Raw genomic sequence first — 17148 nt, 5'->3', positions numbered from 1 at the left:
GCCGCTGGGCGGGCGAGGCCTGTCGCCGGTGGAACAGGAGCCCTGCGGTGGGCACGGGGGCGGTGACACCGTCACCTCCCCACCAGCGCTTTCGAGGATAATGCTTTTATTTTAAACAGCCTGACCCCTATAACGTGAACGTGTGATTATTAGGAGGCAAGTAAGTAAAAGATGATGTGCTGCCTAAAAACACGTTACCTTTTTTTGACGTATATCACATGTGTATGTGTCCTGCGAACTAGACAGCCTTCAGGTCAAGAATGTCTCGAGGCTAATAAATATCCCATTATTGCTGAAGTAACATGGCACTGGAGGCACTCACCAACAAACTTTATTTGACTTAAAGTTTTGCTGTTTTTCCAGCACAGGTATTTATTTATTTATTGCATGTGACGGATGTGAAGCCACCACCGTGTCAGCTGTAGACACCAGAGTCTGTGGGCACGAGATTTCCAGATTACCACACAGGAAACTGATGAAACAACCCGACTTCAGAGGGAGGTTCTCCAGCTCTGAACACCACCACTGCCTGACCTACCTATGATAATTACCATCTGTCCAACAACTTGCTTTATTTCCTTCAGAAGCTGTAAGCAGCATTGGAATAGACACAGGAGAAAAGCACTCGGATATAAATATTTTTTCTGACTCAGCTTTCTAAATGTTTCAGTCACGCGTGTTACTGAGCTTAATCACAATCCCTAGGATGTAATGCAAGTCAAAAATGAGGACAAAGAAAACATCTTACCATTTCTGGCACCAAAACTGCAATACTTTTCCAAGCCAGCTCACCAGCTCGATGGAGAGGAAAAAGAGAAGGACTAAGGATGACACTGTAAAAGCAAAAACATGTCTCTACAGAATTGTTTGATCTTTTACAGGATGCTTTTCACAGCCATTCAAGATTCTATGTAAAGAATAGATACTTGCTGAACAACTTCCCAGTTCATTTACATGTTGCTAAAAGCTAAGAGTATTTTTGTGTACCATTTTGCACTTAAAAATGATGGGGAGTCCACCCTCAAAATCTGGAATTTTACCACAGCAAAGCTCAAACAAAAGCTAATGTCATAAGGAGGTGATGCCAGCAATAATTCTGATTAGTCTTTTGAGGAAGCACGTAGAACAGGTAGAAGCATGATGCATTGCTGTTCCTAGGAGTATTTGCAGTGTCCCACAGAAGCCACCTCTCTGGCTATTCAATACCATCAGCCAGCTCCTGGTTTCATCCATTGTATGACTCTCATCCTAAAAACACTAGCACTTACCAACAAAAAAAGCCAAGTATTTCCATCGTCTCCAACCACTGTCAAATTCAGTATCTTCCAGCCAGTCTTTCAAATCCAGCTCCCAAGTCAGTCTGCCATTACAGCTTTTCTCCCATCCCAGAGGGCTCACAGAAGTGCAGTTCCCTCCTGTTTAAGCATTTCTCCATAACTCGGAGGGGCAGAGGGAAGAGCGAGCCTTGCAGGACACCCTCAGCGCCAGAAATATCAGAGGAGACAGGCCATCACACTGCAGAGAACAGGACAACGTGGGGCCCTGCCATGCTACTCTGCACCTTCCTTGCTGAGCAGCTAGGCCTTTTGAAGCACAATGTAAAATGAAGAAAAGACATGTATATACATGTACGTGTTTATAAATTTGGTTGTTAAAAATCAGTGTTCTAATGCAGAAGGCAGAGAATGGTAATAGCAGTAGCTCAGAGTGTGGAAAACCTGCTCATCACCTCCCATACATTACCTGAGCTTCCTGTATGTTTCAACATATGACACAGACCATGCTGCAATGTGATGCGTTCTTCCTATGCTGAGATTCTCTCTTAGCAGATGCACAGAAAATTAAATGCTCAAGCTAACTTCAAAGCACCTTCAAAAGGAGCAATTTGTTTAGAGCACTTAGAACAGACATAGACACAAATTTTACATGTTAAGCCTCCACCCATTCATCATATCTAGTATAACAAATGCATCTCAAACTTTTCTCTTACGCTATTAATAAAAAATTAGTCGGATGGCAAGATTGCTCTAATCAGCTGTGCATTTAAGTGCATACAACATTAATTTTATGTAATATCTGTATTTTCAATGAAACAGTATACTCATAAGTAACTATCTTCCACCGAAGAAAAAAAAAATATATGCATGTGATAACTGGGTACTGTGTTAAGAAAGCAAAAGATGGATAGCAGGTGTCATCTTAAACTTTTTTCCTAGTCCAATTCTTTAATGCATAAGGGGTATGTCTGCTAATTTTAGGAAAAGCTTGCAAAAAAAGGGAAGAAAGAAGCAAAGAAACCTTCAGTACAAAGAAGTACTTGAGTGTGCTAGAACAGGAAGCCAAATATACTAGGCACAGAACACAGTGATGAGTAACTGAAGCAAATTAACCTTAAGGACTACAGCATTTAGAAAAATGGAGATTTTAACCTCTCCCATCCCCTCCACTATTTTTGAAGGAATATTTTTATGTGTTTTTCATTCAGGTATCACAAAGCTGTTAAAGGGATAAGTATTATTTGATCAGTTTATCAGAGGGTGGACAGCACTATGTGGTTTCACAGGGCCAGGGCTGATGGCTGCTGCAATTCCCACAATGGAGTTTGTGCAGTGAAACACCCTCCGTTCCTCTGCAAGGTAACCTCACGCTAGCATTAAGTGTCACCAATGCTTTTATAGAGGTCTCATTAATTTTTCTTTGGAAACTAGCTCCCTCCTCCTGATTTATATGGGAGACTTGAGTCTTTTACAGTTATTTGAAAAATTAGACAAAATATATTACTATTTAAATAGACTAATCACTGAAGGCAAAACTAATTTGTTGCAAAGAAAAAACAGACCATGAAGTCCCTGCAAAGTACTAAAATAGTCCCTGTTAACTGTACACATCTGTTATAACTTCAATTTCCGTTATATTAACTTGACACTGCCATTATTCCACCAAAATATCTAAGACCCCACTAATGACTCCAGTTTGTTTAACACATCCCAGTAACCTGTTTGGTAGAGCAGTGCTCACATCCTGGCTTTGCAGAGGCTTTACAGAAGGGGAGCAGGAAGAGGGGCAAACTAGTAACCGGAGGTTAAGAGCATCTCAGCCACTAGCCTATGGAATTGGGAGTGGGTAACAAAACTGATAAGCATACTTCAAATTTGACTTTGAGAAATTAATTCACAGCACGGTCCCTTGATTAGCATTTACTGCAGGTGAGCATCATAAAAAATCAGCAGAATGGTTTGACTTCCATAGCTTCAGCTAGTTTGTACGGATTTTCAAAGATTTGATGCTAGATTTGCATTATTCTAGGTCTTACTGCAGAAAAAAAAAGTAAATGTCTCAGTTTTACTGAAAAAAATGAAAAACCTTATGTCTTTTTAAGAAACATTATTTTTTAAAAGATAATGTAACTAATGCAGCCTTATTTAATATGCAAGATGCACACACAGAATCTGCATTTTACGTTTAACCAACCCTGTACCAATTTGACATACTGTCAACATCTACCAAGAAAAATGTGTCAGCACACAAAAGCTGACAGTCCCACTAACTCCTAAGCATGTGAGCTGTCTCCACAACATTAGTTACACAAATTTAGGTCTCTCTAGACTCCTGCTCTAATTTGGTATTTCTTTCATATTTGTTTGTACTAGGCACTTTATTCTCCCCCGTAATTTTCACAACCACAAGTAGTTTTGCATACAAGGAAATTATGAATACATATTCTTTTATTTTTTAAAACTTTATTAAATTACGCAGTAAGAACCCATCTCCACACAAGTGTTTCATTTCTGGATAGCAGAGGTATAATACATGAGCCACAGGTGAGTGCATTACCCCTCCCTTCCCCCCCCGCTTCCAAGAAACAAAACAGCATGTATAATACACTCTTGTTACTATGGTACTCCAAACAGATTGTTCGTAAGGTTATTTCTAACTGGAGAAAAAAATAAAAAAGGACCAGTGTCAAGTGTCTTGTTCTGCATATGAATGTTCTTCACTGCAACATTCAAACACCTCCTTTCTTGCAATGCATGGCGTGGCAGAGGGTTCCGGAAGCAATGGCAGTGGAATGCATTTGCACGGATATCGTTAGATATAAAGCCTGTGACCTCCCTAGAGTTAATCAGGCAATCAGAATGCAAAAAAGGCCATGTGTCTGTTGAAAATTCTTACACTTCAAAGTGCATGTCCATGAAAAATTGGCAACAGAGGAGAAAGTGAATTCTAAGACCTACTGAGGAGGCAGAGCAGTTAGCATAGTGCAAATACTGAAAATAATACAAGTTTGTCTATTACTTATGCCTGGTGTTAATTTATGTTATCTGAAAATGACTAGCCAAACTTTCCACTCAGATGAACTGCTGCAAATCCATTCAATTAAATGAATTTTATGCCAGTAGTCAGCTTGGCTCAAATCCTTAGATTTTGATTGAAAAAAAATGCTGTATTTAAAGTGTGTTTTTACTCTGAAAAGTGATGAAAATGGCATAAAGGATCTTCCCACATCTATAGTTTTTCAGCAACTGTGCGTAATGAATTCACCAAGTTTACAAAAGAGAAACATTTTATACATGGCTACACAAATTTATCTGGGTTGAGAATGCCAGTGTGCATTTCTGCTTCAGCTATCAGCACCTGTAAGATTCTGTAGTTGTAACTGAATTGTGTTAGTTTTATTTGCTCTAAGAAAAGGAAGTTGCCTTTTCCTAAAGGTGTCCCACTTTAAAAAGGAAGCAAGAAGTCTTCTAGACAACCGGCAGACAAGCAGGACAATCTAAGTAGTAAGATGCCATTTTTAGAGAGACTTTTCTGACCATAATCACACTTTGAGTGCAGAATTGATTAAAAAAACCCCAAAAAAACTTGGTGGAAGATTGACTATGGATGCATTATTGAACAACCATCTGTAGAAGTAATATGACAAAGGAAAATTACTTTGCAGAAATCTTTACAGATCTAGTTGAACAAAAATTGGAGAGTCCTTCATTTCTTGGATTATATGTATACCCCTGTGAACTGAAGCACTATAATTTACAAGTGTAAACTAAAAGTATTAGGAAAGTGAAGTAAAAAGCATATCACTCTACCTCCACCAGAACATCACTTTATTGTTTGTCTGTCATCAACAATGTAAAACTCTACTAGATACTCTATCCTGGCTTTTAAAAAGGTAAAGATTACATTGGATTAGCTACGTCGTACGAAAGAAACTACAGCAATCACAGTAGAATGAGATTGGAGGGACAATTTGAATTACAAAAAAGTGTACACTGCAAGCAGAGGGAAGTGCACATTAAATCAAATGCCTGTAGGATTCATTACTTTTAAATGCACAGTGACAATTTTGAGAAACTGTACATAATAGAATCACAGAAATTACTTTAAAATAACCAAAATTACATTTTGCATTTGACCATCCAACTCATAAGTAATCATTGATGTTCTATATTTTCAGTGCTTTTGGAAAATTTGTTTACCAAACAAAATTTAAGTTGTTAATTTGACTAAACTGTGAAGTAGAAGGATTGAAATAAAAAGTATATTGGAAGTACGCCTAACCTACAAGAATAAGCCAAGAGGGGTGTATGCAAGGAGAGGCTGGGAGGGAAGAGAGAAAGGAAAGAGGAAAGGGAGAAGAGAACAAAGGCTTTTTCTTCTATCTCAGAAGTTCTTCCAATGCAGCGTATATCTGATGTACAGCTCTTTGCTTTCAGTCCATTTCTGAAGTTTACATTTTGTAGCCTTTTTCCATACTAACTGGTCAACTCAACCAGCACTGTTGCCACGCAACAAGAGTAACAAGAATCTGAATGCATCAAATCTTCCCTTGCTGTGATTTCTTCATGGCCCCATTTTTTCCGTTTTTCTTTGAACAGGGTTCGGTGTTTCCTGAATTGTTCACAGGGTCAGGTGGAATTGAGTTCCAAATCACTCTGCGGTTTGTAGCATCCCGATTTCTTTCTGCAGCTAACCCCCAGACACGTTTGCAGTTCTTCCGTAGCAGAAAGACAAACCGTGTTGTTCAAGCGGTGAGCTTTCACCCTTGACCGTGGGGGTTGCAGACCATTGTGTTTAGCGTATCCCTGAGTGCAGCTATCCTGCAGGATTCACTTCCCAGTGCACCGAGATTTCCTAGGTTTCCTCAGATTAAGCCCCAGTATGCATCACCACCGACTGTGGTGCGGCTATGGATGCCTGAGGCCGAGTTGATTCTGGTGGATGTCTGACCTCGCTGAACCAGACTGATCTGCTTTCTCCCTACTCATACCCAGGCAGTCCAACCTTCATACAGCTGAGCCAAGTTATCTAGATTAGTTGCTTCCTTAATCACAAAGTCAACCTATTAAAAAGGTCAAACAAGTAATTAAAAATAAGCTAGATTTTTAAAAGTACTTAAGTGATCTTAAAATTTACTGCTGAGTGTCACCTACAAATGAAAAATTTCAGTGAAAAAATCTATAGTAACTGTAAACTTAATCTTACGTAACTTTGTGTAGTCCACATGAGAAACAGGAATTTGTACTGCAGGGGCGAAAAAAGATCAGGCATCATCTCATTCATAGCCCCTATCTCGAAAATAGTCACAACATTCTCAAACTGACGTGGACATCTGGGTCCTTGACTCAGTTTCCCAGAGACAGGAGCGTAGCTGTGTTATGCTAGTAAACACAGACAAGTTCTGTCCTTTAGACAGCTGTACAGATCTCATGTTCTCCCCGGGTATCAACAGCTGTGTAACAAATGTTAGCTTACTGATACACAAAAGGCAATTTTAGCCAATTCATAAGTTTATATAAATCTATGATACAGAAAACAAAAGCATTTGATAAAAAAAAGAATGCAGCAATCCAAGGCAGCAGCATACCTTGATTTGCATTGGAATATACATCACACATCTCAAAAGGGCCCCCCATTCACAACAGGATTTTAGTCTTTAAGGCATACTTCAGCACACACACACACACACACTTACTGCCAAATAGTTAAAGGAAGGACTGGTACTGGAACTTTACTATTTTCAACTCACCTGTTCAGCAACAGACATTCTCCTGTTGGGATCCACATCTCGGCCCTCTAACTTGGCTTTGACCCGCTTCCACACGCTAACTGCATACGAATTCCTTTCCTGCACAGCTAAAGGTACAACATAAAATTAATTCAATTTTACATTCCTGCACAGAAGCCCACTGACATGTTTTGGGGGTTTTTGTTGTTAGTGGTGGGTTTTTTGGCTGGTTTTGGTTTTTCTGTTTTTTTTTTAAGGCCTGTATTTACCTTTGCCTGTTTTAGGGTCCCTGGCTGTCTTTTTGGGACTACAGGCAACACTTTTGCCAGTTCCTGGGACTGTGCTTGGAGGAGTATCTGCTGACGTGGCAAGATTTTTCTGAATTAGCTTTCTTGCATTCTGCGACATTACCTCTGGCTGAGTCTTCTGCCCTGTATTGCTACGTACAGCTGTAAAGAAAGTTTAAAAGGCTTAAAGTATTCAAAATAGTGTATTATAGATGCAAGAAAAAGCACAATTAAATGTGTATCAAATGCAGCTATCAGTACTTCAGTACAAATACATTTTAAACATGTATTTTAAACTCTGCACCAGTTCTCTCTTCAATCTTTCAATTTTCTCATTTCTTTCACTTCATAAACAAGGTTTTGTTCCACTGCAAAACATTTATTTATGTTAATCAAATTTTTATGGGCTCTCTTAACCTGTAATTCTGTCATTTTGTATAGCAGTTATAAAATGCAATTACTGTTCTTGATAAAAATCAGGAAGCTGCGCTTAGTCCAAATAGTGGCAGTAGAGTAATTCTTTAAATAGAAAGAAATTCATACTCATGAGAAACTTTATTCATGTTTTAAACTGTAAAGTAATGAAAATTTTGCAAGCCTGAATGCATTGTAGGGTTTCAGGATTAATTCCAAAAGTCACATAAATTTTAATACTAATTTCAACAGAAATTACAGTTCACAATACACATGACACTGCGTTCCATGTATTCTGGGCTTTCTGGAGTGAATCCAGATCTTGAAGGCTATTCCAAGGCTATAATCAAGTGGTCATTCAAGTAATGTATGCTGAATGACTTGAATTTTATAGGCTTTTATAATCTTACAGAGATTATCTGTATTTCAAATCACGATTCCCTCTCTAATATCAATTCCTGATGTTTTAATGTTTTTACTTTTTCAAGTATTACCTGCAGCAAAGGTTGGCTGATATGTGGCAGCTGACGTTGGGCTTGAGCATTCGTTTGATGTATCCGTGACTAAGGGTGATGCAAAACCCACCAGATTATTGTAGACACTAGGAAACATAATGGAGTTGATAAACATTCATGCAACTACTTGACTTACCGAAAACTCAAAAAGAAAGTTAAGTCAAATTTTGCAAAAAGATTTCTGCGTTCTAAGACAACCACCAAGTAGGTACCCCATGCTGTGTTTCTGCTATATACAAGCAGACAAGCAAAATGCCTTCACCTGAGAGAAGGTGACTTTCTTACCTTTGGCTCTGTGTTTTTAGTTCTTTCAAGGTGGGAGTTATTTCCTGCAGCATTTCAACATGTTCCTGACTGCGGACTTGACCCATAACCTGAACTAATGTAAACAAAACTGTCTGAATATTATCTTGCCACGATTTATATTCGCCCAAGAACTGCCTAACACTGTTCTCATAGGGAACATCTTCACCATCTGCCAAAGCCGCTTCTTCGTCCTGTAACAGAGATGTGCAGAAAGGTTAATTATTTGCTATATTTTGGCTAAGAGAATAAAATTAAGCATTTCTTAGCCTTTTCAGCCCCTCAGACTGTCATTTAGCTACAAATAACCACAATTTTCAGTAGTTACATTTCAAGAAAATAAATTTGAAAAAGCTCAAATGTTTAACTGAATAAAAACCAAGTGGATTTGTAAACACAAAGAAAATGTTTCAACTGCCAAATGAGAGAAAAGGTTTAATTCAACCAAAGCCTGATTAACCTAACTCTAGAAATGAAGCTTTATGAATTCTTAGAGATGAAATTAATTTTATCTTGAACTCCAAATGCATGAACACATTTCACTGTTTCTAGATACCTGAAAAGGCACATAGTTACAAGTGTTATTTTTATTAAACTATACTGACATGAGTTTGAGAATAAATTTAATGAAGTTTTAGGCATACCTTTGCCATAGCTTTCAGTAGATGTTTGACATCTCCAAGTTGTCTGTTATGACCCGTGAGCACAGTTTTAATACTATCCACCAGATTCTGAATTGTTTCACAAACTGTTTCTATTTGCTGTTCTCTTTCTGTTTGTACTGTTCTCTGTGTAGATATTTCCTGGGTCAACTGCTTGTGAGCTGAGTGAAGCCATTCAGAGCTGCCAATAGGATGTTCAAGACCAGTGCCCTAAAAGTAACAGAAACATTTTTCTATCTGTATCCAGAGATAAAATTCAATTACTGTGTAGATGCTCCTGCCAAGTGTTTAGCAGCTGATGGAATAAACTCTGTAATCCACAACCCGTTAGAAGGTATACATAACATTAATTTAGAATGAGAGACAAAATGGAGAACTCATGATTACAGCAATTCTATAATGTTACATATTTTGCTTTGACCTTTACTTACCACTCTCTGAAGCAGGCGAAGCTCCAGTTCAGAGACTGAACTGTTGAACTGTGACGCAAATGAGCACATTTGTTGACAGCGTTTGAGAAGTTCAAATAATGCAGCATCAAGATTTAAGGCTTCTGCTGTTCTAGTACGTAAACTTTCAAAATGAATGATATTACTGCAGAGGAAAGTGACCTGAAAAATCAAAGCAAGAGTGACAAAAATCATTCCCATTAAACTGTCTATTATACAAACTGCACTTGTTCCATGTCCTTAGAAGTGAGAATTTTAAATATAGCAGTAAAGCCACTCTTTTACAGTAGCAGTAGCATTTCAGGGTCATCCAACCCTGCAGCAATTCTCCCTGAGATTATTCTTATTGCTTTTACAGTGAGATTTCCATAGGTATTTGGTTGTCTATGTTTGGTCTTTAGATGCTGAGGACGAAAAATATCTTCTACATAAATCTCCAGTAGGAAATAAGGAGTGAACACACTTATCAAGTCAATAGTGCTAAACTTATGTATAGTACCTGACTTGCTCTTTGACTTTCTTTCAGTACAAGGTTTCTTCTTTCAGCAATAGTGGCATCAAAATCTTGCAAGACTGGTGCCAGTGCAGGATTAGCACCTCCTGCCCATTTTAAACGCTGCTCAATACTTGCTTCAAGTGCTGCTAGTTTCTCCTGCATCGGGGAAGAAAAAAAAATAAATATAGATAATCCATACTGATATATATCAGCTTAAGCTTAACTTTAGCAAAAATATGCATATATAACACATGCAGACACATTCTTATACCCATATATATAAAAGAAAGTGGTACTCATGATTGACAAATGTTAGCTTATGCTGTTTAAAGGTTTATTTTTAGCACACATCACAACTGGATTTGATTGTTATTGAAATAAAGTCACCTGTATAGATTTTAACACACAAGAAAAAAAATACAAAAGCAAGTAAAAAGTAATCATGTTTCTAGACTAAAAAATTATATAATATCATAGGAGCCCTGATTTATTTTACAAATAATCTTCAAAAAATTATTACAAACAGTACCTACACAAAAAGGAAACTGAAATTCAAGAAGCTAAACAGTATTTATTTCAAACAATTAAACGTTCTGTATTACTGATGCCCAAAAGTCTAAAAAGCTGACCCAAGCCACAGCACACAAATCTTAACACACTGAATAACTGATTTGACCAGATCTACAAAGGAAGCTTCTGACACTTGGCTAGTAAAATGATAGTAAGGATGATTTAAGTCAGACAAACTTAAAAGAACAAGAGCTTGATCAGCCTTCAGAAGGAGAGGTACCTTCACATATTTGTATTTTCGCTCTTGAAACAGATTTGCTGATATTCCAGATGGAATACTTTGTATGAGACAGCAAAATCAAACAATGTAACAGTATACATCATACAGACTGAAAGAGATCAATGAAAATATCACCAAATTTGTGCTTTGACAGCAAGAGAGAGAACAATTGGAGGCAGCAGATAATTTTGCAGTTTGTATTAGAATCACATTCCAATATGCTGCTGAACAAACCTCCCAAAAATAGCAGTACCTGGACTGTTGCAATTGAAGCTTCAATCTGACTGAGTGTGTGAAGTTTCTTTTTCATGCTGGCTAAAATTGCAGAACGAGGTGGAGGAGTAACAGAAATAGCTTGTGGGCGACTGATGAGGAGATCTTCATGCTGCCACTTTAAGAAAATAATGTGAATATCAATATTGCTCAGCACAAAATACTTTGCTTCACAAACAGCAATTCCAGTACTCCGTTAGACTTTATAAGTAAAGGCATTTTAAAACGGCTAGGTGTCAGACAATACTGGCACACTCAAAAAGTTCTAAATCATTAGAGAGTATTAAATTACATCAGTAGTTGTAAACTATGTTTTGCTGGCTTGGACATTTATACCACTAATCAGTCATTAACTTACTAGAAGTGATTTACACACATTTCCTCAATCTAAAGGAAAACTCATCAGTACTCAGATCAATTCACTTGTGATGCATTAAAACCAATACAATTTTGCTTATTGGTCCGTGAAATGGTATAACTGACATGGAGAAAGCCTCTACCCTTAACCTACAAGTCACTACAAAATGAAGATCAGTGATACTACAATACAACTGGACACCAGCATACAGTTCAAGGTACACAATGGCATTTATCCAAAACCTCAGAAGAACGTTTTCAGGATTGATACTGCTGCTATTTATATTTTTTCATGAGGCAAACAGTGGAGTGAGGAGACAGTTAATGCATTAAAACTCTGAAGGAAAGGTACAAGATGACATTCAGTAATGTATACCCTCTGTTTTAAGCAATCTTCTCCCTTAAAGTCATAGTCTGTTTGAAAAAAGGGGGAGAATGGGACAACATTGCTACTAAGAAAGTAAATGTCATAATGGGAAAAAAATGACACTTATTGACCCAAAAAAGAATTTAAACATTGCCACATTTGCATCTTATAAAACAGCTAGTCTTCAAAAGAAGCCAGCTGTAACACTTTTTTTCCTTATCCATTTACAGAATAATTTAAAACCAAAATACCTTATTAAGTCCATTAAAATACTCTAAAGTTCATTCAACAAAATACAAAGTTGTTGTTGTGCTCAGACACAGTAACTAAAGCTCACTTTCCACAGACACAATTTGGAGAGAAATCACATGTGTTGTGGTCTTACCTGGAACATAGCAATATGCAACTGTACTCTCTGAAGACTGGTCTTGCAAGATGAAATACTGGTTTCAAGTCTGCGCACTAGATCATGCTTCTTCCACGCTGTATCGTATGAACTAGCTAATACTGTTGCCCTGTTCATGACCAACTGCGAGAACTTGCCGATTTGGATATTGTGCTCCACAGCTTTCTTGCACAAGTCATCCACAGAAACTTTGCTTTCTGCTCCAAAGTCTTTAGCCTCTACCTGAGCAATGATATCGACACCCAACGCACTGATGAAACTGCACAAAGTAAGTCCCAAAGCTTGATTTGGAAGGCCAATTAAAAGCTGTCTCACAAAGTCAGCTGTAAAAGCCTTGATTGGTTTGGCCATTTGGTCTTCACTAAAACAAGAGTTTCTGTAAAGGGCTTTCACATTGACAATTTGAACAGGTCCATTTACTGCATTCTGGTCTTCAATTGAACTGATCCCTTTTAAAGGAAAGAAATAGTATTTCTGTTATAACCAAAACACTTGATGCATCTAGAAAAATATTATCTGACTTACAAACACAGCAAGATTACAGGAATTGATTTTTAATTTCTGCACATTTGCCATATATGAAAGGTAAGTTACAGTAAAAGTGACCATTTTACATCATCTGAAAAGGACATGGGATGAGAAGTGGACAAAGCGATAGAGTATTTGATAACATTTATTTACCTGACAATGTTTTAGAAAAGGTACCACAAAGCCTGAAAAATTCTTTAATTGTCTGCAGTCGCTTCAGAAAGAAAATTTCTTCCAGAACTTGCCGATTATTGTCATCATCAAAGAAGTTAACTTGGGTGCTGCGGGCTTCCCTAATTATGTCAATCTTACGCCAAGCAACAGGTATTTCCATCTTGTTTAGCTGAGCAATGTAAATGACGGAAGTTAGTTTTGTTTTTATAAAACTTTCATATGCCCGACTCAAAGAGTACTCTGAAAAGAACAAATCCATACCTTCTCAATCAATAAACCAAATGCAGTTTCCACTTGAGCAAACATTCCATCAAAGGCAACCAAAAGCATCTGACCAGCTGACATTTTTGGAGTTTCATCAACTGAACCATTTCTTGGCTGAATCAGTTCACCATACTGAGCATGAAGTACTCTTAAAAAAAAAAACCAACAACAACAACCACCAAACATGGTTTTGCTTAGTCTACAAGAAATAAATAAGACTTTCTTAAACTTGAGCTGTGATCCCACAGCTCAAACAGATAGAAATTAAGTTGCATCTGAACAAGGTGAAATTTTGGCAGGCTCTTCCTACCCACCACATGAATCCTAACACTGGTCTCATAAGAACAGCTAAGGATACCATATAAGATGGGGCTGCATTAAAGGACCAGCTACACAGCTAACTTAAAAAACAGGTAGAGGATACAGACTATACTTCCTATGAGCTTGGTAAAAAAAGTTATAAATAGCAAGTGATGTAAATATCACCTTTCCTTGCTTGAAAACCAAGTACTGGTTTTATAACATACACATATATAATGGACTGAATGGAGTATGGGGTAAAAAGGTGGAGGATGAGGTCTTGGGTTATGGCTGAGATGGTTTAACAGCTTGCCACTCCTGAAGGGGTGGTCTTATCCTCTCCCTCCCTTTTGACCCTCAACTAACAGGCTGAGCAGGCTTGCCAATGGGTAAACCAGGAAGAAAATTAAGAGAAAAGAAGTAAGTTGTTTTCAACTGGTATAGCAGCCTTCATTGTACCACTGATGGAGTCACCATAACTGGCTCAAGGGAAGCAGCAAGATCACTTCTACTTGGCAGGAAGCTTTTGAATTGGCTCAGTTGTCTACCAAGCACTTCCCCAGAAAGGTCCTGTCCCACATTACAAGATGCACAAGACTCTTTGTTTGGTTGAGGTTTTGTTTATTTGTGTTTTGTTTTTTCTAATCAAGTCACTGACTCATTATGCAAAAAGCTGCCTCAAACCTCCTGATAAGAGGAGTGCCATGGTTACAAGCTCTCCCTTTCACAGGTTCCTCCCACAAACTAATGGACCAGTTCCTATTTTTAGTATCCCTTAATGTCAAACATAAAATCACAACTACATATTTTGGAAAAAGTTGACTACCAAAAGTGGACTTTAAGCAGATGTTCATGTAAATTTCCACAGCTCTGTATTTCTACATATGCATCAAGATAAATGCAGAAACAAAGCAAACGTGCACACTTTAGACACTGCCCTCTACTTAAGGGTATTCTTGGGCAAGAAAAGCCTGTATGTCAGACAAATAATAAAATTTAAACAAACTAATTTCTGCAGTCTTAATTCTCTCATACCTGAACTAAAAAGAGTGATTTACCTTGCAACTTCAATGTAATGAGTGTGTGTTTCTTCCTCTAGTCCCATAGCAGCATTTCGTAAGTAGGCTTGAAGAGATTCAACCAATGCTTGCAAAGGGACTCCATCAGTTGTTTGTTCAATCAGATTATCTAATTCATGGAGCATGCTTTCTAAAGTATACTCTCCTTTCATTAAGCACCTAAGTGCTTCAGGAAAAATGATCTGTCGGAAGTTTGAGTTCAATTCCTGTTGGGAAGTAAGTATGAAAGCATAAGAAATGTTCCCCTCTCAAAGTGTATCAATGCAACATCTTTCTCATTTTAGTATTACATCACCCTGCGGTACACATTATCCAAAAGATAACATGATGGTGGTGAGCCAAGGGTCAAATTTTTATTTTATTTTATTTTTTTTTTTTTTTAATTTAAAGAAGTAGGAATACATTAAATCCTGTACAAACCCAAAGGTTTGACATTTGCACCATGTAGCAACAACTGCCTCAACAGCATCAGCAGCAATACCTTACAGCAATCCTCAGCAGAGGATTAGTGGTACAGAGATCACACTGCAAATCCATTTTGTCAAATTATGTAGCTTTTCTTTTCCATTGCATAACTATGAGTGAGTTAAATTATTTACTAAATTTATGATTTGCTAAACTGATTGGACTACACAAGGGAAAAGAATCAAAAACTTGGCAGATAGTGATTATTTTGCTAGAGTCCAACTCATGTCACAGAAATCAACGCAGGTAAAAAAACCCAGTACCTTAAGTGGCATATAGCAATTCTCCCTAAGTATAATGCATCAGAGAGCTAAAGGCAGCTACAGAAAGAACCAACCAATACTCTTTGTCTCCAAAATGACACAAGACATACCAAGATTAGTGATCTTGACTGGTCAGTGAGCTACATATCTTACCTAAGAGGTCACAGGGAGGAAAACAATGTGTGGGTGAAAGATCTCAGCTGCAATTCAATGAAATTACATGCACGTTTCTGAAAATTTTCCGAAATGTCATTACTTCAGAGTGAAGAAACAAAGTGATGAAAATCTCAATGCGCTTACACAGGTTGGTAGGAAAATATTTTTCAAATACAATACAGTTGAACCAAAAGCCTCAAAAAGCTATTTACACCAGCCACAGTTTATAAGCCACCTGTCTTCAACACGTATTTTACTCAAGCTGACACTAATTTTTGTTTGTTTGTTTTAAAGTGGAAACATTTCTAAAATACAAAATTGTAAATGCATCTTTCTCCTTCCCAGTCTTGGAGATAGGGGCCTGTAAAACAGGTTTTCAGAATTTGTTTCAAACTACTTGTTTCAGATGAAAACAAGCAAGGCTTGGCAGGAGCAGAAAACAGAAAGAGCACAGATTAAACAGTTTGGAAGTTGTTCTGGACTGCCAGCAACAGAAGAAAAGAATGAAAGCAATACGTGAAGCTGGTGTGTCTGTAAAACTGACACCAGCTTCTTTTCATGGTTACTTACTTGACAGCAGTTTTTACAATTTGTCATGTATAGATCAAAATGGTTTCTTTCAACCAATAAAAATGTAAATGGCAGTAGCAAATGCCTGTTCAGCTCAGCCAAATACAGCAATCCAGGCTAAGGTCCAACAACAAAAAAAAAAATCTCAGCAGCATCATAAACAAACATTTAACTGTTTAAGGAAGAAGCTGTTAAGAATGGCTTAGCTGAAGCCTTAGAAGGTTGGGGATGAGGAAAGAAAAAGTAACATAAAAGTATCACCTGAAGTGAGATATATACTCCATTCACTAAGTGAACAGCTTCTGATGCTTCAATTGGGTTAGGAATATCTAAGTCCTGGGGAACAAGATGACACTGCTTCAGCAACTGCACAAGGCACGTAACATTCCCACTCATGCTGCAAAGCTCCTCCAAGAACCAGGCTCCATCTCTTGAAGTCAAATCAACCAGTTGCTCTCCAGCACTAGATGCTGCACCTTCCATCATCAGATTTCGCCTAGATGAATTATGACACTTTGTTAGACAACCTGCCTGCTACTGCATTCACCACATAATTATGTCACTTGAATATTCCTTTTATGTGGTCTTGAACATGAATGCATACAAAAAAAATGTCACAAGAGGCAACTCACTTTGTCAGCGCACGAAGAGCAGAGATGATAACACTTGCTAAGCTCAGTGAGCCCTCCTCTCCATTTTCATGAAGGAAAACTTTTATGCAACGTTCAATTTCTTTCAGCTGCTCTTCACAAACAGGTACTGTAACTGCCTCCTGTTTCAAACGCTCCACCTGCCTGATAAGTCTGTTATTTATATCTGCGGCATAGCGCTGTAGAGTCATTTCTGTAGCAGTTATGAACTGACACATACTTGGAGGTGGTTGAGGAGCATATTGCATTTCATACCTGTAAAGCAAAAATATACTGACAAAACTCTCCCTTCTCAAGTGCTAACAAAATTCTGCTCTGTGGGCAGGAAAAATACTCTGCATTTGAACAGTTCCCACATCACCTACTTCATATTA

The 17148-nt window shown here is 37.8% G+C and overlaps 1 protein-coding gene and 1 long non-coding RNA gene across 5 annotated transcripts in view; one reads left to right on the top strand and one right to left on the bottom strand.

Moving 5' to 3' along the window:
- Positions 1–8: 8 nt before the first annotated feature.
- Positions 9–2020, top strand: LOC141930474 (uncharacterized). The gene is made up of 2 exons (XR_012625315.1): positions 9–160; positions 364–2020. It is a non-coding gene; the product is annotated as an uncharacterized LOC141930474 (long non-coding RNA).
- Positions 2021–5088: 3068 nt separating this feature from the next.
- SMG1 (SMG1 nonsense mediated mRNA decay associated PI3K related kinase) overlaps positions 5089–17148 on the bottom strand; it is a 67412-nt gene continuing 55352 nt past the window's right edge. For 3 of the 4 annotated variants that reach the window (XM_074841351.1, XM_074841353.1, XM_074841354.1), the window contains 15 exons: positions 16757–17029; positions 16386–16620; positions 14650–14876; positions 13289–13439; positions 13007–13196; positions 12305–12774; positions 11176–11313; positions 10136–10288; positions 9619–9798; positions 9170–9397; positions 8508–8719; positions 8202–8308; positions 7276–7455; positions 7028–7134; positions 6356–6730 (listed from right to left, as the gene is read on the bottom strand). In XM_074841351.1, the coding sequence (XP_074697452.1) occupies positions 6593–6730; positions 7028–7134; positions 7276–7455; positions 8202–8308; positions 8508–8719; positions 9170–9397; positions 9619–9798; positions 10136–10288; positions 11176–11313; positions 12305–12774; positions 13007–13196; positions 13289–13439; positions 14650–14876; positions 16386–16620; positions 16757–17029 (2989 nt within the window). In that variant the 3' untranslated portion in view covers positions 6356–6592. The other variant, XM_074841352.1, reaches the window with a different exon arrangement.

This window comes from Strix aluco, chromosome 15 (genome assembly GCF_031877795.1).
Source record: "Strix aluco isolate bStrAlu1 chromosome 15, bStrAlu1.hap1, whole genome shotgun sequence".
NCBI lineage: Eukaryota > Metazoa > Chordata > Aves > Strigiformes > Strigidae > Strix > Strix aluco.
Note: the sequence above shows the minus strand (reverse complement) of the source record. Positions and strands in the feature narration are given on the sequence as shown.